The 26,131-nt window shown below is 39.2% G+C and overlaps 1 protein-coding gene and 1 pseudogene across 3 annotated transcripts; one reads left to right on the top strand and one right to left on the bottom strand.

The window, feature by feature from the left end:
- Nucleotides 1–741: 741 nt before the first annotated feature.
- Nucleotides 742–4,792, bottom strand: LOC121765468 (probable protein phosphatase 2C 60). 3 transcript variants are annotated; one of them, XM_042161644.1, is made up of 6 exons: nt 4,370–4,792; nt 4,179–4,239; nt 3,515–3,962; nt 2,787–3,154; nt 1,748–1,984; nt 742–1,291 (listed from the first exon to the last, which is right to left on the bottom strand). In XM_042161644.1, exons 3-6 carry the CDS (start codon nt 3,831–3,833, stop codon nt 1,022–1,024), a joined length of 1,194 nt encoding a protein of 397 aa, XP_042017578.1. In that variant the 5' UTR covers nt 3,834–3,962; nt 4,179–4,239; nt 4,370–4,792; the 3' UTR covers nt 742–1,021. The 3 variants fall into 3 exon arrangements, with proteins under 3 accessions (XP_042017578.1, XP_042017580.1, XP_042017579.1); XM_042161646.1 differs by having other exon boundaries at nt 4,183–4,239; XM_042161645.1 differs by lacking the exon at nt 4,179–4,239.
- Nucleotides 4,793–15,994: 11,202 nt separating this feature from the next.
- On the top strand, nt 15,995–25,023 carry LOC121764349 (annotated as a pseudogene).
- The last annotated feature ends 1,108 nt before the right edge of the window (nt 25,024–26,131 follow it).

Genomic DNA, 26,131 nt, shown 5'->3' with positions numbered 1-26,131 from the left:
TTGCAGCAACCGCGCTCAATATATTTTATTTATTTTTTTGTTTTTAATTAAATTTTTAACATATTGTAGTTTATTATTTTAATTTTTATCTTTGAATTTATGCAATTTTTATTTTCTTTTTAAATGATTTTGTGAAATTGAGTTGGAGTTGAAATTGAGGTTGTATTGTGGTTTTTGGGATGGAAGGAGAAAAGCTGACTTGAAAAATAGATTTGTGGCTGAATTTTAAGTAAGGACTAACCGACGGTATCTTGACAAAAAAACAAAGTGATCAACAACGGAATTTTTGTTATTTATGTAATATTGGATAACCCGAATTAACCCTGCTGTATTTAATCAAATCATTTGTAAAATATGTTCAAGCCCTTGTAGATCCAAAAGTGAGGCAGGAGATAAATTTGTGTGACCGATATGAGCCCACAGCCCCACACACACATCCAATATTTGTAGATGATCCAATTTGATTGATTTCCCATACGTCAATAAATTAGTGGATAGACTAGCACTGTGTGTGTGTGTGTGTGTGTGTGTGTGTGTCCAGCCAATGCCTAATCATGGGTTATTAGTATATAATGAACAAAGTTCAACGGTGAGGTTCATCCAAGCAACAATCCATGGCAAAAATGTGTAGGCACGACGGTATGATCGATCAACAATCATTAGTTCTTATCAACATAAACATAGTCATGCGATCTTGCATATATCATCATACAAATGAAAGCAAAGCATCAAGACATGGCATAAAAAAGAAAACTTTTAGGTATGAGGAGTTTCAGATATAATCTGTTGATAGAGTGGTCTCGCTGGGAAACATGGGGGATTTACAAAAGTGGAGCCAAAAGATCAAATAAAGGCAAAAAGCTGCCCAGAAAGCGTAAGTATGATAGGATTCCAGTGTACTAGTAGTCTTGGGGTTAAAAGTTACAGTGTACATTAAAGAATTCAAGGGGCGGGCTGCTCAAGAAGCTACCTGCGTATTCATTCATCAGGTGAAACAAATCAGAGACAGAGTTTTCCCTTGTCAAGTTGCCACGGGTTCTGCTGGGATCGTGAAAGGCGCCAGTGAATTCGCAGGAATAGTGATGCCACTCCCCTTCACAGATATGTTGGGACTCCGCCCTGAACTAGCCCTACTCACAAGATGAGAGTCTACAAACACCACCACTACTGTTATGTCGTCATGGAAATGACGACGAACTCCACGGTCGATTTTCTTCAAGTCCGAATACCTCATCTCCCTTTTCTTTGCTGCCTCTTGCAATGCTGCTTTCACTAATCTCTTAGCGCTCCCCTGCACAATTTAACCATTTTTGAGTAACTTATTGCTTTCAATAAGGAATAAAGAAATCTTTTTCCAATCAACAAAAGAAAATATCGCACAGCCAGCCATAGTCAATGTAATAATGGAACTCTTTAATTCCCTAGTAGCTGATACGCAATTATAGGATTAAACTCCATCAGTCGATGAAGAAAACAAATGTGCCATAGCAGATTCCTATCAATATTGAGACAGGTGAATATAATTTGATACTTGTGATAGTATATATTGAGACAAATGTGCCATAGCAGATTTCTATTAATACTAGTTTAATTTTATTGCCAGAAATATATGCATATGAAAACAAATGCTTGAGCAATACCTGCTGTAGCTACTCACAAAGTGTAACACAAGATCTTGGAAACAATAAAGCACAGTCCGAAATAGAAATCTTCTCAAGTAGTACTATTTTGGTGCTAAATATCTTACATTGCGCGGATGATTTTGGACTAGATCAACAGCTTCTTGGTTGGAAAGGTGTTCCCAGAGGCCATCAGATGCAAATATAATGAATTGATCATGAGGCAACAACTGTTGCACAGCGATTGCAGGATCTGCACTCAAAATAGGTCTTTGGAAAGGTTCACGCAGTCGGAATTTCTGAAATAGTGGCTCTCTGTTGAATTCAGCCTTTTTTAAATACACGTCTCCAATTGATCTTGAGATCTGTAAGCAACACAATTAATATCCATTACTATATATTAGTGGTTTCAGGATCACAAATTTTACCCAGCGTGAACAGCATAAAAATCAAGCCAAACACCATTATGGACTTTCAAACTGAGGTCTAAAACATATGCATTGCACAAAGTCATGAATTCATGATCCTAATGTCTTAATATCAAGATATCTGTTACTCACGACCACATCAAATGCTCAACCTAAGAAACATTAACTGCTTAACAAACTCGTGAATCGCACCATCAAGAAAGAAACAAATTGGTGCAATATATCAACAGTGGCAACTACACTTTGAAGAAATGTAGAGCTTACATTTACTGTAAATCAATTTTTGAATGAAAAATATCTAACGTCTTGTCCGAAAGAAATGAAAGCAATTACTCTATTACTTAGTGTTTTTCCCTTACATAAATCTTTTTCACAAGTATCATCATGCTTCAATTTTCTAAGAAAGCATTAGAACAAGGAAACTGTAAAGAAAGTGACCAACAGTTCTGCCTACAACTGACAATATGGAACTTATCAGCAGAAGATGGAAAAGAGTACTTAATTTTTATCAGATCTCTATTCTCTAGTTTTCAAAACTAATACTACTGCTTTCCCGGAAGTAATATCTATCATTCGGAAAAAAAAATCCCATATAAGTCCGTGGATGCACTTACAAGTTATATCCAGAGTATCAAAATCACAATTAATGTTTAAGGCATGAAAGGAAACATGTTATCAGTCTTCACTATAATTAATAATAAAATCAATCCGATGTTCAATGGAGAAATGATAAATTTACCTGTATAAGACCCTTCACACGCCACACGTTATGTTTTAAAACTACGATATGTGAATCATCAGGGTGCAAAGACTGCAACTCCTGTCTTACTGACTCAAAACTTGCATTGTGCTCAGCTGAGAGTTGAATAGCAAGTACTTCCCCTGTAGCCTTCACAAGCCTCCCTAGAACAGCACGGGAATCGCCAAGATTCGCAATATAAAGAGTTCCGCTGCAGATTATTCCTACAAGACAACAAGAGCCAACCGCTGCAATCTGTGGTCTCGTAGGCCATTGTCTGCTGACAACTGAGAGAAAACCATCCTCGGTTGCTTGAAACGCCTTACGAATAACTTCTACTGACATCGATTGATGTTCCGCCGCAAACCCTGCACAATCAACCCAAGACTTTGACAACCATACGAAATTAATCATGATCATACTTTGCCACATATCATGTTGGCCACATTTAAATTAAACACACACAATTGGAATTCGGATTTATTCATAATATATGCTCCACACATGTATCAGAAAGGTTATCCACAATCTACACCCTAGATTAGATAGATGTTACTATATTTTAACCACACTACTTTCTAAACAAGGTAAGACATAAAACTAACTACAGTTAAAGCAACTACAAATTCTATAAACTGTTGAGATTTCAAACAGTCTTCCTTTCCTAAAACAAAGCAAAAATTTAAAGATTATAGCAGCTCATGATTCTGAAAACCATTGAGGCTTACTCTTTAGATGTGGGAAGAGGTGATCATTGATGAACCGAGAGGTTTCAGGACCTCCATGTCCATCATAAACCCCCACGAAGGTGCCATAAGGTCCGGACTCAGTCGTGCTCAGACAACCAGACTCAAGCTGGCTTTGATCCTCTAGTAAATTATTTGCTTGAACTACAGCCATTGAGAACTCCCCATTGAAATGCTGCCCCGAATCTTTAAACCACAAAAGTCCATCCTGCCGGCCGTTGGCATCCGAGCCTTTCTGAGCGAACCCGTCTGCCCTCGGCCGAAAACAGGCCTTCAAAAAGTTCATTAACCCCGATAACATCCCTCATCTCGTCCAAACCACCCCCCAAAACATCCACATTTACTGTGCACTCAAGGATAACTTTCTGAACAGGAAACTTCACCCAATCTGAATTGCCATCTTCCTCTTCAATCGATGCACATTAAAAGTCTAGCAACAAGATAAAAGTAAAAAACCTTAACAATTTGAATAACGATAATAATAGAAAACAAGTAGCAGACGTGTATATCAGCTTAATTTCCAATTTGGAGAAAACGATTACAAAGATAGACTTCCAATGTGAAACAGATCTCTCAGTAATTAATTTGAACATGACGAGAAAGGGACACGAGGGTTTGAAAATAAAGGGCGACGAAATTCACTTACTCACAGCAAAACTATTTGATCAATCAAGAGTTCGAATATGAAAAGTTCGACTCCAAGAGACCTAATCAAACGAAAAACAAAAAAAATACTCATCATGTTGAAATCGAATACAAAAATTGAACAGTAGAAAATGATTTTTGTTTGAAATAAAAGCAAATCTATAGTGAAATAGATAGTCGAAGAGAAGTTACCTTGGGTTGATTCAGGAAGAAGGAAGATCTCAAAGTGAAGAGGTTAGATCTGTGGATCCAGCGAATCAAAGGGGAATTTGAGAATATAAAAAGTAGGTTTATGAAGTGTGATTTTGAGTTTATAATCTAATCCTCGTCTGTGGCCTTTGACGCAGTGACAGGAACAAGAAGATGATGGAGCAATGGAAGAAGAGCGCGCTATAGAGATAGAGAAAAGAGAGTGAAAAGGAATTATGAATGAGAGAGAAAGAGTGGTAATAGTATTAGTGTGATTGGGGCAACTTCAACTCTGGTATCTCTGGGCAGACAAACCCCATTAATAAGAAGAACCAACAACGGAGAGCTTGAAGCCAGCAAAGCAGAGGACCAGTTTTGGGCTCCACGGCACGCTCTCTTCCTTTTAGAGAGAGAAACTATATTTCTAGCAATGGACAAAAAGGTCAAAGCTACGAAAGTGCCTCAAACAATGCTTTTCTTTCTTAAATCTATTTATTTTTATACACATTAATTTGTCTTAAATGACAAGGGAGCTTAGAGATTAGCATTTCCATGGAATTTGATTATGTTTATTCATGAAAATACTCGATGTTAAATTGGGCTCCAAAGTTTAGGACAACTACAACTCTACAACATTTACCTATATACTCGAATTGAGTAATTAACTCATTAATTATAATTTAAAAAACGCTATCTTACTCCAATACCGACTGCTCCCACACTATACCCTTGCCTAGATTTGGGTAAGCATCTACTGTTCTGTTTATCTTATTTAGATTAGATTTACCTTTACTTATTAAAGATACCATATTTAATTATTTATCTTATAGTACTACACATTTTTGGCTGTTGATACCATTGAAGTTGTTCCATGATTGAACTTTTAATTCGAATGATTTTACAATCATTTTAATGATTTCTTGAAAAAACACAAACAAACTATTGATCAAGTTAGATAGTGCAGACAATTGAGAACATGTGTCGAAAACCATTTACATGAACTAGATGATAATACTATTCAATTGAAAATCAGTCATGTTATAAAACATTTATAATTTAATGTTACGTGGGTATTATCATATGACATGCAATGCTAATGCGATGACGATGTGTCACATGGAGATTGGAGACTTGGAAGGCTTAGGAGGTGAATGAATGTGTAACGTCGGGTTAAGGAATTATCCGACTGGCGGGTGATGGGGAAATCCCAATGGGCTCTACAATTTTTTGCTGCCAATTCCTTATGAGCCGTAATTTATTCATGCCCATAAACAACACGTTGGCAGTGAGGGGGGAGTGCGTACAACATGCCCATAGACTCTGAAACAGTGGTCATCTAGGGCTCTCTCTCAACACTTGAAAAATGATTGTTGGAGACCTGACAACTTACAACTGAAGGAAGTTCAGACAAGGACGATGAGTAATTGCACGTTGGCAAAAGCAGGAATTGTGGTGCACGCATATGCTTGGAAGAGTGCATATACCAGCAGTTATAGCTCTCATCCGACCATCATCCTTAAAATAGTTGGAGCGACTATGAATTTTGCATGCTTTATTTAAAGTAGCCGCGCGTCAAATAACAATAACATGCTGAAAACCACTCCAACATCTTATATATAGTGTAAACTATATTATGTATGCGAGTATTGAAGAAAAATATGTGAATAGCGTAAATAATTAAGAGTAAATGTTTTTCACCCAATGAAATGCCATTGGGTAACTTCCATTAGGTGATTTCTAACTTACACTTCTGACACCCAAAATTTAATGCATAATCTATATCTTTAGAGCATCCATAATGGGGCGCCCTATAGTCCGCCCTATAGGACGCTCTCTTCTCCGTCACATCAGCATTTTATCCTTCTACCCTTCCAGCTGCACCTGCAGTGGGATGCCCTATAGTCCGCCATATAGCACCACAATTTAGTTTTATATTTAATTTTTATGTTTGCAAATATATCAAGCAAAATAAATAAATAAAAAAGCACCACAATTAAGGCAAATCCTACATTTACTTCATTTTAAAAAAAGTTACAAGAGTGGAGATAAAAAAAACAAGTGCACTACAGATAAAAAGCGCACTCTACATCATTCCCAACTTGCGGTGCAGATCATCGATCATCCACTTGAGGTATTCGGCTTCGCCCGGGTCCTCGCACTGCCTGAGGGCGTGGTGCGTGTCCAACAACGTCCTCCGATTGGCGGCCACCACCAACTCCGCGTAGGCATGTCCCACAGCCGAAGTCAGGTTCGCGATCAGGGTCGGGGCCAGAGTCGGGTTCTGTGAGGATGTCGCCTTCGCCTTGCCCTTGTTCTTGCCAGCTTTGCTGCTAATGGGACGCCGGTAGGACATCGGTGTGCCAGAACTCTCATCCTCGTATATCGGCTGGTTGAGGTTCATCGGAGGTGCGCCATTGTCGCTGCTCGTATAATCACCGGGGGCGGTGTTCTTCGTCCTCTTTTCCACAACCGATATGGGCGGAATCCTTCCTTGGAACCTCTGATTGTCCTTCAAGATGAGCCAGGAGTTGTAATACTTGAAATCGCCGTATAATGAAATGTACGACGCAAGCGCTTTATCGCGCACATCCGTCAAACTCTCGCCGCTGCCCTTCTCCCTCAAGCATTTCTCGTACTCCGATGAGAACATATTGACCTGCTTCTTCACCTGATTCCAGTGCTTGCGGTGCTGCTCCCTATGGCGCTTGTAGGCGGCCGCCGGCTTGGCCTCGTTGTAGCGATCAGCGATGCGCTCCCAGTACGCGATTTGCTTTTGGTTGTTGACAAACACCGGGTCCTCTGAAATATCAACCCAACACTTCGTCAAGACAATGGTTTCATCCGGGTTGTAGTTCATCCTCCCTGGGGCGAATCCTTCATTCTTCTGCGGAGGCGGCAATTTCTGGGCTCTTTGCATGTTCCTCTTCTTCTTGGTGGCGGAGCCCGAGGCGGCGGGGGCTGCGGAGGCAGAGGTGCGGCCGCGGGGTGGGGCGGGGGTGCGGGTGGGAGACGGGTCCATGTCTGACAGTCCGTAGGAATCCGTGCTGAAATCGGGATCGTACTGGGTGTTGGAGTCGAATGGCCGGTATTCATCAGGGTCTGTACCCGGCCACCGTGCACCACCACCGAACATCGGAAATCCGTCGGCACTATTCGGACTTAGGAAATCACCGGGATTCATTTTATAAATTGAAATAGAGAGAATGAGTGAATGGAAGAGTGAAAGGAAGAAATAGCATTGTGGTGTATATATACAAATTTTGAAAAATTAAAAAAAATGTAAAACGCGTTGCATCGGGCGCGTTATCGTCCGCATCGCCCGCAATGGGGCGGACGATAGCACGCCCGATGCGTGCTCCAAGACCTATCATCCGCGGACGATGCATCGGGCAAACTACCGTCCGCTCCACTGTGGATGCTCTTATGTTGTTTTGTGTTGACATTTTCAACAATATTATTTTTATTCTAGTTTTATTATAGCAATATTGGCAAGACGATGCAACAGCGTAAAAATGGACCTCTTGTACTTGGGAGTTTGAAGTATAATACTCCACTACTACTACTATTTGAATTGATTTTATTAAAGATTTGATGTACCTTTTTGACAGGCGATTCCCTGCACCAAAGATTTGAAGAATATAATTATGCTTCGAAACCTAAATATCAACCATAGCCAAAGAATTGAATATGCATATTCTCGACTCTATCACCTTTGCCACAATTGACATTTCCTCTTCAAATAGTCTTAAACCGCAATTATGTAACTGTGTCGCTTTAGACTTTAGTCATACCCCGCAATTCATTTCGATTCTAATTTGACTAAATATTGTGTATAGTTAAATGTACCAACACTTATTATTTCATATGTATAATATGTAACAGAAAGCAGCCCATCATAATCAAATTTTATCATGTTCCACGTGGCAGCAAAGCAGATAAGTGGACAGAAATTTGGTAATCAGCTTTTTACTAATAATCTTAATTACTATTATTGCTAGTTCAAGAAGAGTAAGAATCGTTAGCCATTGATTAAAGTTACTTGCATACGAAAAAAGAAGAAGTGATTAGTCGCTAATTAGAGCACCCGCAACGCGTCCCGCGAGTGTCTCTTATCTCGTTCCTCCGAGACGAGACGGACGCGAGACGCGTTGCAGCGACTCGTCTCGTCCCTGTCTCACCGAGACGGCTGGCGCGCCAGCTCGCCACGCGCCCGCGCGACGTGGCGCGCGCTGGCGCCAAGCGTGACGCCCACTCGCTGGCCCGTGAGTGGGCTTCGTCACGCTGACACAATAAATCATTTTTTAATTCGATTTTAATAAATAAAAAAATTTTAAAAAAGGTAATATGACCGTTCAACGGCCATTTTAAAATAATTTATTTATTTTTTCTTTTTTTATTCTATAAATACTCATCTTTCACACACACAAACACACATCTATTCTTCTCAAATCATCTCTCTTTCCTCTCCAATTTTCATCTCAAATCATCTCTTTTATTCTTCTCACAAATTTAATCCATTCATGGATCCATTTGAGCAAATGCGTCGAATAATGGAAGAATCGCTTGAAGAAGATCGACGTAGGGAGGCGGAGGAAGCCGCGCCACCCCAACGACGATCCCGGACTTACATCCATCGTAACCGGGAGGAAGCCACCGCAAGGTTAGTACGCGAATACTTCTGTGATATCTCGGTATGGGGAGAGACCTACTTCCGTCGCCGTTTCCGCATGCGGAAACCGCTATTTCTGCACATCGCAAATACATTGGCAGCCCGGGAAGAGTTTTTCCAAGAAGGGTTCGACGCCATTGGCCGTCCCAGCCACACGACGCTGCAGAAATGTACTGCAGCAATCCGTCAGCTTGCTACTGGACAAACGGCGGATTTGTTCGATGAATAACTCCACATTGGAGAAAGCACCGGGAGAATGCGCTTGATGAACTTCTGCAAAGGCGTCCGGGTAGCATTCACCGACGAATTTCTCCGGAAGCCAAGCACGGTAGATTATCAGTTTCTGCTCCACCTTCACGAATAAGTGCACGGATTCCCCGGGATGCTTGGCAGCGTCGATTGCATGCATTGGCAATGGAAGAATTTCCATGTGGCGTGGAGGGGGTCATACACGAGCGGCCACAAAGGCACCCACCCCACCATTATACTCGAGGCCGTTGTCGACTACAGGCTATGGATTTGACATGCGTACTCCGGGGTCCCCAGGTCGAACAACGACGTCAACGTGCTCAACCAATCCGACCTCTTCGCTGAAGTTTTGGATGGTAAAGCGTCGGCCATCAACTTCATCGCTAACAACTGGCAGTATAAAATGGGGTACTATCTTCCCGACGGCATCTACCCGAAGTGGCCAACCTTCGTGAAGACGTTCAACAGGCCGATGAACGAAAAACAGGCTCTTTTTGCGCAAAAGCAAGAGGCTGCTCGCAAGGATGTGGAGAGGGCGTTCAGGGTTCTCCAAGCGCGCTTCAACATTATCAAAGCCCCGTCTCGTACGTGGTTTATGGAGAATATGGTCGACATCATGTATACGTGCATAATCTTGCTCAACATGATTGTCGCCGACGAAGGACCTGAGGCGAGAAATAGGTTCGACCCTGAAACCCCGGGAAGCTCTACCGCAAATAGTCCGCCTCGCAGTGGAGTGCATCCGTCTATGCAAGATCGGTTGTCTATTCGGGGAAGGACACGTGATTCTACCGCCCACGCCCAACTCCAAAATGATATAATGGAGCACAGTTGGGCAAACTTTGGCAACTAGTAGAGTGCGCGGAAGAAATTAAATTATGTATTTTTAATATTTTTTTAGGATTTTAAATATGTGTTTTTTAAAAAAAATAGAATTTGAAGTTGTAATTTTATTTTATTTTATTTAACGAAGTGTGTTTTTATTAATTGAATTTGTTGGAAATAAAAATAAAAAATGAAATTGAATGAATAGTTAAGGGATGAGATGTTTAAGAGACAGATAAGAGATGGAGGGTTGCAGGTGTTGTCTCTTAGTTAAGAGATGGAGTAAAAAGTACAGTGGGGCCCATGAATAGTTAAGAGATGAGACGGTTAAGGTCACCCGCAACGCGTCCCGCGGGTGGCTCGTATCTCGTCCCGCCGAGACGAGACGGCGGCGAGACCCGTTGCAGCGTCCCGTCTCGTCCCTGTCTCGCCGAGACGCCCGTCCCACCGAGACGGATCGCGGGTTGTCTCGCCACGCGCTCGCGCGATGTGGCACGCTCAGGCGCCATGCGTGACGCCCACTCGCCGGCCCGGGAGTGGGCTTCATCAAGCTGACGCAATAAATCATTTTTAAAATAAATTTGAATTTAATAAAAAAAATTATATAAAAATCGAAAACGGTAATATTACCGTTTTTCGACCGTTTTCCTTTTTTTATTTTTTTTACTCTATAAATACTCATATTTCATCCTCATTTCACACACAAATACACATCTATTCTTCCCAAATTATCTTCATTTCCTCTCCAATTTTCATCTAACCTCTCCAATTGTCATCACAAAATGTTCTGCGACGACAACTATGGCGGTGGCGGCTCCGGCGGGTTTGACATTAACGAGTTTGGCGACTAGGGGGCATGTACAATGTCTTTGGTGGTTCCGGCTCCGGTTCGTCGACGCCGGGCACCCAGGTCTCGTCGACGCCAGCAGGGTTCCAACCACCCCATTTTGATGTTGATGCATACGCTGGTCCCTCCGCACCGAGGAGTTCGCAGGGATTATCCCAAATTCGGGAGGATTATCCGGATGAACCCACTCCGGAAGGAGGACGAGGCGGTGGAAGCTCCAGGGCGGTGGATTAAGAGGCGGAGGCGGAGGCGGACGAGGAGGAGGAGGAGAAGGATGTAGGCCGACATCCGTACAGCCACAAGGACACGATAGCTGTGTACAACGCCTTGATCAGCGTCTCGTACGATCCCATCGTCGGGAATCAACAAATCCGGAAGTGCTTCTGGGAAAAGGTCACTGAGGCCTATAACGAGATTAAGCCGAAGGGGTCCTGCCGCCGCACATTGAAGATGCTCCGCGCTCACTTTGACCGAGTCGACAGAGAGGTCAAAAAATTCTGCGGCATCTACAAGAACGAAGCGGCTCATTACCAAAGCGGAGCCACGGGAGCCGACATTCTGAGATCGGCTTTGCGAGTCTATTTCGAAGACACCGGCAAAGAATTTAGACATGTCGATGTTTGGGAGACCGTCAAAGACGAGGAAAGGTGGGCCGGTGGTGTCCGGTCCAGCTCGGGCTCGACCTCGAAGCGCACGAAGCACACGGCGGGTGACCAATACTCGTCTAGTGAGGGTGGTTAGGGTAGCGCCGCACAAGAGGTTGCCTCGCAGGAGGTTGAGGGCATGGCAGACGATGCCGGGGGGTCCTCCCGTGGGAGCCGTCAACTGCAAGGGACCAAGGCGGCGAAGACGGCTAGATAGAGGAGGGGCCGAGGCGAATCAAGCCAGGTGGTCTCGGGCTCGAACACCCTATTGTCCATGTACTTGACCGCCACGATGGCGGACACTTCCCGCATGACGCCTCCACAATATCAAGCACATCTTACCGGAATTGAGTATATGGCAAGACAAATTGGTATTCCGCCTCCAGGTAGCTTGAGTGCACCGCCACCGCCTTCGGGAGATGATTCGTCGGCGGAGTAGTTTTTTTAATTTCTATAAAATTGTATTTTAAATTATGTAATTTTTATTTTTTTAGGATTTTAATTATGTGTTTTTTTTATATTTTAAGTTATATTTTTATTTTATGTTGTAATTTTATTTTATTTAATGAAATGTGTTTTTATTAATTGAATTTGTTGGAAATAAAAATAAAAAATGAAATTGAATGAATAGTAAGTTATGAGATGGTTAAGAGACGGATAAGAGATGGAGGGTTGCAGGTTCTGTCTCTTAGTTAAGAGATGGAGTGAAAAATACAGTGGGGCCTATGAATAGTTAAGGGATGAGACGGTTAAGAGACGGATAAGAGACAACGTTGCGGATGGCCTAAGAGACGGATAAGAGACGGATAAGAGACAACGTTGCGGATGGCCTAAGAGACGGATAAGAGACAGTGTTGCGGATGATCTTATGATCACTTTATATATATCAATTTATGTATCTAATTCACCTTTGTGCTTTTAAAGTGTTAGTTAAAACGTACTACCCCAATTAATAATTATAATCTGTTCCAGCTCATTCTGAGCTATTCGAGTTTGCCCAATTTTTAACTCGGCCGACTCTTTTATTGCATGCAGAGTTCGGACAATCCAGCCCTATTAAATGCTTTGTTTGGTCTTCTCGACAAAACAAAACAAAACAAAATAAAATAAAATAAAATAAAATAAAATAAAATAAAATAAAATAAAATAAAATAAAATAAAATAAAATTTGCTTTGTTTGTCAAATTGCTATATCCAGAATCAATTATAATCGAATTTGGTTTCAATTTTACAAGTACCAGTAATTTTTTTTTTGTTGGTGTCATTTTAGAGCCATTATTAGATTAAAATTTATTTATTTTTATTGGTGTTCAAATATAACAGCACACACAAAATGAATGAATAATTTCTAAATCTTGATAATTGAATCCAAATTTGGATTGATCAATTGTACCTCAAAAAAATATGTTGTCAATTATTCAATTCAAAAAAAATAACTATTGTCAAATAAAATTCTGATGGTAAACCGTCAGCATCGAATTTATTCAGTCAGATTGTATACAGATGATACTGGCTATATTACAAAGGTAGGGACAACACTTCCATAAATTCCTCAAATAATTGCCCCAAATGAGGAAATCGTTTGGTCATTTCACTATTTTTAATTACTTTATCTTTACCTCTATGCAATTTTACAAATTTAATTTTTTTGAATATATGTAATTTAACCTCAACTATATAGAGGTCTATTATATCCCTCCGTCCCACAAGAACATACATGTTTAATAGAAAGAAAAAATAATTAAAATATTATTAGTAGAAAATGTGTCTCACCTCATTAGAGAAAAAAAATTCTAAATTTAAAAAATGCATATTTTTGTGAGACAGAACTAAAAATGGAATGATATATTCTTGTGGGACGGATGGAGTATGATTTTAAGTGGATTATTTTTATTGTGCTAATAATTATAGTACTCCTTTGTTAGTACAATATACGAAACCACGTAGTATGTGACAATATGAGATTTGTGCAAATATTTTCCAGATAGATTAGTCCATAAGTTGAAAACAACTTTGCTAGAATCTTAAGACCAAATCTACGTACCAATCCCAGGCCCAGCAGCCGCCAGTCTACACCATTATCATTATTAAAAAAAATTCCATACTATAAGTTCCGTCATTCAAAAATCTAATTAATGACGTGGTTTTGTAATTAGATTTATTTTTTCTAAGTAGATCTAATGATAGTAAAATAAACTCTAACAACATATAGTTCTAAAAATATCTTATGATTAAAATATGAACACCTGTCCCCCTAGGAAAGTTTATATGAAAACTAAGGCTTCTTAAAATAAACTTAATTAGTAAACATCATGTTGGTTTATGCATGGGTATATTAACAATTGTTGGGTATAGCCAGATAGGGATATCTATTGAAAAATATGCACAATTTTAATCCTTTCACACGACTTTACATATACTATTACTCAATGCAAATATCATAAATTTAACAAATTTTACAATAATAACATCAATAAAAAAAATACGAAACTCGAATAGATACGTAAAGCGGGAAAGGGTGATCAAGTTTTAGTGAATTTTACACTATAATAACATACATTCCTATTTCCTCATCACATTTATGCGAAGTGAGAAAATCTAAAAAAAATAGTAATAAGGGGGGAAAAGCATGGTTTATTCAAGAATGGCAATATATTTTCATTTCATCATATAGGTGGAGTTTTATAGAGTATTTTATTTATGATCATTATCCATCCCAAATTACATGAAAGAAATGATGTGTGTAAAAATGGATAGCTAGAATTTATAATGAGACAATAAATGAAATGGATAGAGAGGTGGGGCCGGCGATTGAAAATGAAAAAAGAAAAAAAAAAAGAGAAAAACAAAGTGCACGAGGGTGTGCCTTTGCTGCAACAAAGGATAATCAATCTTCTTCTTCCGCTATTTTCTGTCAAATCCCACACAACACAATACTCCCAATTTCTCTGCTGCATTCATTAGGTGGAGCCCCTTCTTTTATACTCCCTCTATTCCAGCGAAACTTTTCAGCACGCAGTTTAAAAAATGCATGTTTAGTGTATTAAGTATATAAATTAAAAAGTACTTCTTTCGTTCCTAAAAAATTTGTCACATTTCATTTTCTGCCTTCGTTTTAGAAAAATGATAATAATAAATAGTTAAAGTGAAGAGAGAGTATAATGTAGAGAAGACTCACATCTATGTTATTCTCTCTCTTACTTTACTATCTCTCCACTTTAGCTATTTACTATCATTTTTTAAAAATAAGTACAGAAAATGAAATGTGATAAATTTTCATGGACATAGGGAGTATCAGAAAGAAAAAAATAGAGAAAATAGAGTAGAAAGTGAATAAAGTCAGAGTGAGAATGACTAAACTTTTCAAAATAAAAAAATAACTCAAATATAAGGAACGAGATATTACTCATATAGAACACGCTTAAAGGCATCAGTAACGGAGTGCTCAACAGGGCGTTGAATACTTTGTGTATTAAGGAGATCATCAGAGCATTTCATTGTCATCAAGGACCGAATCAGGGTTAAAAGATTGATAAGCCTATATATTTCCGAATAGTTTGCTAGGTGGCTTGATTTTCAATTTTTCTTTTTAATAATTTCAATTGTTTTTTTTAATAAGAATGGACTGACTTTGATTGTTGCGTGTAATAAGAATGCCTATGTGTACTTCTAATCAAATTATATATGGAGTACTTTTTTAATTAAATTAATTATGTAAATTTTTTATCTATTTCAGTTATGTAATTTCGTTGTTTTAATCAATGTTTGGTATTTTTAATTTATTTTACAATTGGAATTTTAAATAAGAAAGAACTAAAAATAAAAAATGAGAAAAAAATAAATTGAACTCATGAAATCATACCATAACATAACTCACTTTTGAATTGCACTTCAACATTTGTCAAACTTCAAATCATACCCAACACCTCCAAATGAGACCTTACTATATTCCGCACCCCAAATTAAATCACATCTTAATTTTGTTGATTTAAAAATTTATTAATTTTGGTTAAATATCCTAATTTGGGGTGAAATTGAATATGTCTTGTACGTAGGTGTATTTATAGTTGAAATTTGGGGTAAAAAAAGTTATGGAAATGGACAACACTTCAATAACCCCCACTTCACTTTCGACGCGGTCCAAGAGACAACATTTTTTTCTCTTTACAATAGTGTCAATATTTAGTTGGGACCATTTTTTAAGTTAATTACTATCAAGTTTCAAAGATGCATGTAATTGTCATGTGAATATGAATATGAATTATATAATCTCATTCGCGTGGGGTCGTTAACATTAATTAATTATCATTTTCATCTGAGTCAAATAAAAATTTTGTTGCTTAAATTTCAATATCATAGGATACATACACCTCCGTAACAAAAATTAGAGAACAATGATTGTGAATCAAGTCATATCATATGGGGTTAGAGCCTTCCCAAGAATGTAATTTTATGAGTTTCCATGCATAATGCCTCCTTTATAAAAGTCAACAACGTCGACTAACTACTTTTGCCTTCTCTACTTTTTTTTTTCTCACAATAATTAAAGTTGTTATCTAAGGAACATTAGTGAAATCGTGAGTCATGACGTATAGTATCACATGTATATGCGAAAAATTGTAAATAATTTGTGGAAGTGTTTCATAGGGGAGTATTCCGCAATTAATTAATTCATTAGATGTGCTCAAAATGGAATGGTCAATTGATTTCCATATATGTTACGATTGCAAAATATGCAACGAATCCATGTATATAACTATAGTTTATTCCTCGCGGTCACAGTGGGAATATTGCAAATCAACGATGATTCTGAAGTAAAATGCGTGGGTCCTTTTCCAAGTGGAATAGGTCATTGCTTCTCTAACCATATTAATAATTTATTATTTGATTTAAGTTACATACTAGTACTATATTGTATACCTTGTACCCAATTTTATTAATATCTCATTTGGAAAATTGGATTTAATGTAACCGTACACATTTTAATTTGCACATCCTAATTAGCAAATAAGACAACTTTTTATGCTTGTAAATGATGTCCATTACTCCAGTGATTAGCATTGTCATGTTTCCACTTCATTTTTTGTTATATTAATATTTTGGCATGCATTATACAAAGATAAAAAAAAAACATAGTGACTATTTTTCATATATCAGAGATGATAAAATAATTGGGCCGCCCAATCTGGTTTTGAATTGGGCCGCTTATAAAAACAGTAGTAGCCCAACATATAATTTAATAATATTAGCTTCGCTAGGCCCAAGTAAAATTATACACGCATGCATTAAAACCACACTCACTTTGCAATTTTAGTTTGAAAAGCGAAACCACTCAAGCAACTCTTTGCAACTCGTGTATATCCAATTATCCATATATAAACACTATTGTATGTAATTCTGTATTGGCGGCGTCACAACTTTCACCATCATCATCTATCCATTTTGATTGAAGTATTGATTTTTTTTATTTCAGTATTGATTTTGATTGAAGTATTGATTCAACGGAAGATATAGTGATTGTTGGAGCTGGAATTGCTGGTCTTTATTGAAGCTAATAACCGAGAGCTAAGGGATTTGGAGAGTAATTCATAGTTTAGAGGAAGAGAATGTATTGTATTTCAGTATGTAAATGCCTCGGTTCTGCCTCCTTAAGTAGGAGTGAATTACAATGTATTTTAGGCTAGAGATCAATCTATTCTAGGCTAATGTAATACATATTAATGCTATATCAATTATATATCAATTACAAATCTTTTTCCTCTAATTGTGTCCTTCCATTTTGGTATGTTTGACACTCCCCCTCAAGTTGAGCAATGGTATTTCCAATGCTTAAATTGGCCAATGTTTCCTTGAAGACTTTTGGCAGAATTGCTTTGGTGAGTATGTCCGCGAGTTGTTCTTCAGAACGGACAAACGGAAACTCGATAATTCCACCGTCTAGTTTTTCTTTAATGAAGTGCCGATCCACTTCCACGTGCTTTGTTCTATCGTGTTGCACTGGGTTTTCTGATATGCTTATGGCGGCCTTGTTGTCGCAAAACAGTTGACTCTTTCGAGTAGGCGGGAACCCAATTTCTGTGAGCAACCTCCTTAGCTAGAGGATTTTCATGAGTCCACTCTTCATTCCACGGAATTCAGCTTCCGCACTAGACGGGGCTACAACCTTTTGTTTCTTACTTCTCCATGTCACCAAGTTCCCCCCTATGAAAGTAAAGTAGCCTCCCGTAGATTTTCTATACACCGGGTTGCTTGCCCAGTCAGCATCGGTGTATCCATCAATCTCCAAGTCTTCTCTCTTTGCCAGGAACACCCCATATCCTACAGTTCCTTTTAAATAACGCACGATCCTCAATGCAGCTTCCATGTGACTCGCTTGAGGAAGGTGCATGAACTGACTTACAATACCCACGGCGTATGCAATTTCGGGTCTGGTGTGTGAGAGATAGATAAGTTTTCCGACAAGCCGTTGATATCTTTCTCTGTCAGCGAGCTCTACTCCTTCCTCTATCTTCAGACCATGGTTAGGGACCATTGGAGTGTCTGCGGGCTTACATTCAAGGAGACATGTTTCAGCCAATAGATCTAGAACATACTTTTTCTGCCTCAGGAATATTCCGTGTTTGGATCGCAACACTTCTATCCCCAAGAAGTATTTCAGTGCTCCTAAATCTTTCATCGCGAATTCTTTGAACAGATTCTCCTTCAACCTCTGGATCTCTTCTATGTCATCTCCCGTGATAATCATATCATCAACGTAGATAAGTAGACAAGTTACCTTATTGTCTCTTCTTTTTGTGAAGAGTGTGTGATCGGACTGGCTTTGTTGAAATCCATGCTTGAGCATGGCTTGGAAGAACCTGCCGAACCAGACCCGTGGGGACTGTTTCAACCCATACAAGGTCTTCCGCAGCCGACATATCTTCCCATCTCCAAATTCTCCAAAAAAACCTGGTGGAACCTCCATATATACTTCTTTGTTCTCTTCTAGTTCTCCATGGAGGAAGGCGTTAGTCACATCAAACTGGTGTAGATTCCAGTCTTTGCATGCCGCAACAGATAGCAGTGTTCGCACAATCTCCATTTTAGCCACAGGAGAGAATGTCTCTTCATAATCTACCCCATAGACTTGGGTGTAATCTTTCGCCACGAGTCTTGCCTTATATCTCTCGATCGACCCATCTGCTCTTCTTTTTATGGTGAATATCCACCGACATCCAACTGGTTTCTTTCCTTTTGGCAATGTACATTTCTCCCATGTGCCATTCTTGACTAGAGCATCTATATCTTTCTTCATGGCTTCTCTCCAGTGCTTATGTTTGCTTGCCTCCTGAAAAGTCTGTGGAATGTCTTCTTCCTCATATAGAGCAGTTTCGAAGGCCCGGGCCATTTCTGATGGGTGGCTTTGCGCAATATTGGATACTGCGTACTTTGCCTTTCTACCCTTCCAGTCTGGTGAGTATCGTCGAGGAGGTACTCCTCTTGTTCTCCTTGGGGGCAACTCGTATGGGTCTCCACTCTTTCCAGTAGTTCCACATTCCTCATTATTGTCCCTATCAATGTTAGTATCATCCGATGGTATATTATCACATGGAACTGAATTAGTTACCTCAGGGATCGAAGACGGGTTTGATGGCTGGTTCGTTTCACCTTGCTCGACATTCTGTATTACCGGATTTGACGGCCAGACGGTGTTGCTAGCTTCCTCAGTTGGACCAACGTCTGTGACAAGACTTGACTGTGGCTCTCCCCCTGTCTGTGGTTCCCCTGTTGGTTCCCTCCCTAAGTTGTGGAGTTGGATATCTGGTAACCAATCTAGAAGGTCATTGTTCGGACTACTGTCTAAAGGTGGTGTCTCCCCCTGACCGCTAGATTGGGCATAGAAGTATTCCCCTTCTAGCAGCAGTATCCTTTTTGATTTTTTCCATAGCCTAGAAAGACACATTTAAGGGCGCATGGATCAAACTTGGAACGTTCGTGTTTATGGATATGGACGAAGACTGAGCAGCCGAAAACCTTGGGTTCCAGGGATAGAGATGATGGGATGTCGAAGTGTTGGAAAAAAATATCCAATGGAGTTTTGAAGTTAAGTATGCTTGTGGGAAGGCGATTTAGGAGATAGACGGCTGTGGCTATAGCTTCTGGCCAAAAAGGTTTGGGTACTCTGGATTCAATCAAGAGGGCTCAGGTAATTTCGAGGATGTATCGGTTTTTTCGTTCGGCCACCCCATTTTGTTCCGGATTATACGCACACGAGGTTTGGTTGACTATCCTAAAAAACTCTTGCATTTTATTATTGACAAATTCTCCCCCATTGTCGGATCTAAGGGTCTGGATGGTGTGTTTGTATTGGGTTTGAATAAGGTTGTAAAAATCTTCGAACTTATCAAACACTTCATTTTTATGTTTCAAAAAATAGATCCAAGTCATGCGGGAATAGTCATCAATAAAAAGGACAAAATACCGAAAGCCTTACCCCCAGTGATAGGAGCAGGACCCCAAACATCAGAGTGTACTAAAGCAAAATGAGATTTCACTCTTGTATTATTCAACTTAAATAAGTGTCTATGGTTTTTAGCCAACACACACGTATCACAATGAAAAGAGTTCAATGATTTAACTAGGTTCGGAAAAAGAAGACGGAAATATCTCAAGGATGGATGCCCTAACCGACGATGCCAAAGCCAAGCCTTTCTGTCTGTCGGTCCGGGAGTCAACATCATCGCAGCACTCTGTTGGGCTATCTCGTCCACATAGTACAGTCCGCCTCGCTCAGTGCCACGCCCAACTATCGTCCCCGTCTTGATATCCTGTAACATGCAAAATCGAGGCTGCATTAATAACTTGCAGTTCAGTTCCTTAGTCACATGACTAATGGATAATAATTTGTGAGATAACAACGGAACAAAAAGACAATTAGAGAGGCGGAGGGTCGGTGAAATATTTATGGTGCCTGCCCCCATAACTTTGGCTAGGTCCCCACTGGCGGTTTGGACATAGGACTTTGTGGGTGTGGCAATGGATACAAAGTCTAAGGCTTCGAATGAGATTGTATCGGTTGCCCCACAGTCGAAAATCCAGTGAGGGTTGTTTTGGCTAGAGGTGGATATAGAGGAACATGCGGAGGCTAAGGCGTCGAAGGAGTTTTGACAGGGTATTGTTGGCTGATAATTGATGGTCTCGGAAGGCGAGGGTGTAATCTGGAAAGTTTTTGCTATTTGGGGGTCATTTTTGTGAAGGTTGAGAGTGTGGGGTGAGTTTTTGGAATTTTTGAGTCGGTAGGGGTCGTTTTGTAGATTTGCAGGAATTTGGGGGTCAATCTGAGAAGGGTTTTTGGGGCGGGGGTTTATTGGATATTTTGGAGAGTTTTGTGGTGGAAATTGGAAATATATTCTGGGAGGGGGTTGATTTTCGGGTATTTGGTAGTTTGTGGGGGTATTGTGAAATTTTGGATGGTTGGACATATTTGGGGGTAATCGGTCGAACCCTAGCCGCCTTCCCCTTTCCTTTTTCGCCTCTTCCGTCGGCGAAGTTACCGGCGAGGTCTCCAATTGGAGACTTAGTACCTTCTGACCAGGTTTTTGCTATGGAGACGGAGGCGGTTGGAGGCTTGTCCTCGGTTCTTTCGGTTCTGATTTCTCCGGTGCTCGTGGTGATGCCGTTGCCGCCGCTGCCACCCGTCGGATTTTGGCGTAGGAGGCCCGGTCGTGGACGATGGCCGCTGAGGCTCTTCCGCCTCCCCTGCCGCCGCCGATTCGGCCGTTGTTCTTGGTCTGCCTCGCCTTCTTCATCTCTTCCCACCATTCTGGGAACCCGTGGATGTGGAAGCATGTTTCTCTGGTGTGTTTCTTTCTTCCACAATGGCTGCACACCAACTTGCTCTTGTCATCCTCCTTCTGGTAATTAGGGTTTCTGGATTGGTGGGGGTGATGTTGCGGTGTGGGTGCTCGATTTCGATCATGTAGCGCGAGACCCACTCCGACTCCAGACTCATTTATTGCTGGGTTGAGTAGTTGTTCATTTACCGACTCCCTTCTGACTAATCCATATGCCTTCCTTGCGGTTGGAATAGGATCCATGTTTAAGATCTCTCTCTTGATCTTGCTATATCGGTGGTCATCTAGTGCCCACATGAATTGGTATAACCTGTGCCTTTGTGTGTGTTGATTATACTTGTCTATGCTCAACGGAGTATCCATCGGGTTCGGGTCCCTGGTATCAATTGATATCCAGAGATCTTGGAGTTTCTGCCATAGTTGTTCCAGGGTAAGATCCCCTTGTTTGATACTGTATGCTTGTCTATGCAGGTCTGAAATCTGGAATTGATCGGCGCTACTTCCGTACGTTGTAGCCAGACTGTCCCATAAGTCGTAGGCCGTTTTGTATTGAGAAACCTATTTTATGAGGCTGGCGTCGATATTGTTTATTATCCAATTGAAGCAACAGTCGTCCCTCTGCTGCCAACGACTGTGGCTCGGATCTGTCGGAGGGGGAGGGTCTGGAACTCCAGTGATGTGAGATGCCAGACCTTTCCCTCGTATCCCCCGACTCATCAGTTTTGCCCACAGTGGATAGTTATCCCCATTGAGCTTTTTGGCCAGGCGTACTTCGCCTAGTGATTCAGCGGATAAAGGCTGTGGGTTTTGGCTTTTCTGAGACAGACTGAGTTTCATGAACTCAGCGAATTGTTCGGCTGATAACGTAATCGGTTGGTCATTTTTTGGAGGTTTCTCAGAATTTGACATGGTTGTTTGGTATTTGTTGCAGGGTTTAAAGGGTCGGGAAAGGTACTTGAGACGATGATGATATTGCTCTGAGTCTCAAGCCTGAATCGTCCCGCTCTGATACCATATTGAAGCTAATAACCGAGAGCTAAGGGATTTGGAGAGTAATTCATAGTTTATAGGAAGAGAATGTATTGTATTTCAGTATGTAAATGCCTCGGTTCTGCCTCCTTAAGTAGGAGTGAATTACAATGTATTTTAGGCTAGAGATCAATCTATTCTAGGCTAATGTAATACATATTAATGCTATATCAATTATATATCAATTATATATCTTTTTCCTCTAATTGTGTCCTTCCATTTTGGTATGTTTGACAGTCTTGCAACATCTTTAGGGCTACTCAGGTATCCTCAATAAAAACATTTTCAAAATTTTCAATAAAGATCCAGACAAGTTATTGTTATTTGATAATCGTAGATTAGGATATTCAAGCGTAGTTTTAGAATCAGCAGATAGCTTGAGAACTTCAGGATCTGCCTTAGGAATTTGGGCGAATGGTTGGAGGGAGCTAGATGCTATTGGTGTAGGCCACATAATTCTCGCAAAACATACAAAACTTAGTGGGTAACGACGATTTCCCTCCTTTTTTGTTTTAAATTTAGATCAATTCATTGATATTTATGAAGTGAATTCCTCCGAATCAGTTAATTTGCTCTTGTTTTGTAGAATTATGATTACATTAGTTAGTTCTGGGGTTCAGACTGCAGAGCTACCTTTTAGAGATTCACATACACAGTAAGTGTTGCTTCATAATTCATATCACCGGGGAAGCTTGGACTTGTAATGTCAAAAACGAGGGAACTACCTCAAAATCCCTAACGTTTCTATTTGTGTCACTGCAGGCCCCTAACAAAAAAAATATCACCAGACAACCCTAACCTTAAACATAATCACATATCGTGTTTATTCTGATTATATTGCCCTTAAGCCCTAAAAGGGCATTCCGGTCATTTCAGTTATGGTTGGCGATTGGACATATTGTGCAACATTTATTGTATTTAAGAATAAAGTTGAATCCACGATTGCAAAATTGTGTAGCATTTATTGTATTTAAGAATAATTGATAGTATACCTGTATATGACATTGCAAAATTCACAAAATATTAGAGTTTGCAATTGGGGAAAGTAATTAATACTATATCTTATTTTATGAACAATTGAAGCATGAGTGTAAATTCACAAATTAATGGTGAGAATTTGCATTTATACAAAATAATAAAATACCCCATAAAACACTTTTTGAGCAAAGTTTTGACCAAATTTATTGACTTAAAATTGTATTGAATCTATCTTATTTTTAGTTGTTTCATCAGATTCATCTCAACGTTTAAAATTATCAAATTTATCTCTAATTTTCAATAATTTTGTTCTAACCTTTTTAAGCTTACTGATTTTATTTCACATTTTAATATACACAAATTTTTAATTTTAGAAGTAAATATATGAAAAATAATTGAGTAGATTTGATAGATTAGTAGGTCGAAAATTTTGAGAATGTTGGGGATAAATTAATAAATTTAAAATTTTAGGATGGAATTGTTATGGAATGATTTTAATTATGCCGATTTAGGACTAAATGATCTAGTTTAAATTGGTTTAAAAATTAATAAAATAGACAAACTATACATACATAGGTTGTACATGCACATGCATGTAAATTAATTCGAAGTATTATTTGTTGTAGTAGTACTACAATTTATAGGCATGACTTGATACAAGTATTACTTTAGTTAATTCAGATGGTTTGTTTAGAATAAAATAAATTTAATCATCAAGGTCTCAAATATGACATGACATTACAGAGGGTAGGTCTGCAAGGCAGTGGAGGTCTACAGTGTAGGTATACAGGTTTTTGGTAAGTTGACTAAAATGCCCCTGAAGGAATTTGGGCATTTTGGTCCGAAAATGGCTACAAATATATGATATGTGATTATGTTTAAGTTTAGGGTGTTAGATTTGGTGTTATCACTTGTGATGATTATGTTGTTTATTGATTTCTCACCTTTAGGCCTTTATCCCTAGGTACTCATATATATCTTTCTGTCTTGGTTTATAATTTTGTTCCATTTTGCACCGTGTGTGCTTATGTTCATTGTTCAACTCCAATGGTGCAGAGAGAGAGTTGGTGGAGGATCCGGCGAAGGTGAAACAACTCGTTCTCAGCAAGCTTGGCAAAGTCTCCGATAAGATCATGGGAGTATTTGAAGAAACCGAGCTAGAAAACATGGTATGTGCACCGTTAAGGTTCAGATATCCGTGGGAGATGCTGTGGGGAAACATAAGCAGGGACAACATTTGTGTAATTGGCGATGCCTTGCATCCTATGACACCTGACATGGCCAAGGGTGGCTGCTCTGCTCTAGAAGACAGTGTTATTTTAGTCAGGCTTTTGGCAAGAGTGTTGAAGAGGAATGATGAAGGCAACGAGCAACATGCAATCACTGGAGCGCTGGAGAAGTTGGCGAGGGAGAGACGGTGGAGATGCTTCGATCTAATTAGTACTTCGTATATTGTAGGTTACATACAGCAGAATGATGGGGTCTTGCTGCAGTTTTTAAGGGATAATTTTTTGGCTAGGTTTATGGCCGGAGTTGTGTTTAAGTAAGCTAGTTTTGATTGTGGTGATCTTATTGTTTCTTGATTGTGATTCAAGTGTTGAGGTGTAGAGTGCAAGTTTTTCAATGCTATTGCTTCCAATTTGTTGTACTACTATAATCAAATATAAATAGATGTTGGGATTTTTTTTCTTACTTATTAGCTTACAAAACAGAGTCATCTGCTTGGACTAGTAATAATAGCTATAGACGTGAAAGTATTTGCAATACAGTATAATACTCCCTCCGTTTCTTCATAGTTGAGGTAAAACTTTTCGGCACGGAGTTTAAGAAAAGAATGTTGAATGTGTTAAATAAATAGATAAAAAAAGTAGAGAGAATAAAGTAGAAAGTGAATAAAGTAGAGAGAATAAAATAAGAGAGAGTAAAGTAAGAAAGAGAAAAAAAAGTTACTATATATGGAAATGACTCAACTATGAGGGAACTTCCTAAAATGGAAAAATGACTCAACTATGGAGAAACGGAGGGAGTACTGTATTAAAATAAGAGGGAACATTTTTTTAGGTCCACGAACTTTGCCAAAGTATCATTTTAGGTCCGTGAACTTTAAAAATGTCATTTTAGGTCCGTCAATTACAAGTTAATATCATTTGAGGTATTTTGAACTTTTTCTCGACGAAAATGCCCTTAAGGTCTTCAAAGGGCAATTTGGACAATTCTTTTGCCACTCATCTTGCGTCAGAAGCCTATAGTTCAACAATTTTTAACGGCAAATTTTTATAATTAAATTCAATTTGGATGGTAACTGATCTCCATTCTGAAATTCATATAAATAATACTCCGAATGACCATCCAAATTAATAGTTATCTAATTTCAAGACAAATAAACTAAATATAATTCACAAATCACCTATAGTAAGTTCTTAAAATGCAGTTTAGATTGAAAAAATAAAATAAAGTATCAAGTCTCAATTCACTATCCCTATATAATTGGTCATCTAATAATTGAATATTTAACACATAGTACTATTTTTACGGTAAATTTTAATTATATTTAAATTCAATTTGGATGGTAATTGAATTAAATAGTAGTAAAAAAAATTGTTGGACTCTAGGTGTTTGACGGAAGATGAGTGGCGAAAGAATTATCCAAATTGCTCTTTGAAGGCCTTAAGGGCATTTTCGTCCGGAAAA

This window comes from Salvia splendens, chromosome 14, assembly GCF_004379255.2.
Source record: "Salvia splendens isolate huo1 chromosome 14, SspV2, whole genome shotgun sequence".
In the NCBI taxonomy this organism is placed as follows: Eukaryota; Viridiplantae; Streptophyta; class Magnoliopsida; order Lamiales; family Lamiaceae; genus Salvia; species Salvia splendens.
Note: the sequence above shows the minus strand (reverse complement) of the source record. Positions and strands in the feature narration are given on the sequence as shown.

Coding starts and splice junctions, on each gene's coding strand:
- LOC121765468 (XM_042161644.1), bottom strand. CDS start 3,833: ATGTTATCGGGGTTAATGAACTTTTTGAAGGCCTGTTTTCGGCCGAGG. Junction 3,155..3,514: donor CCTCTTCCCACATCTAAAGA/GTAAGCCTCAAT, acceptor TTGATTGTGCAG/GGTTTGCGGCGGAACATCAA. Junction 1,292..1,747: donor TCCAAAATCATCCGCGCAAT/GTAAGATATTTA, acceptor TAAATTGTGCAG/GGGAGCGCTAAGAGATTAGT.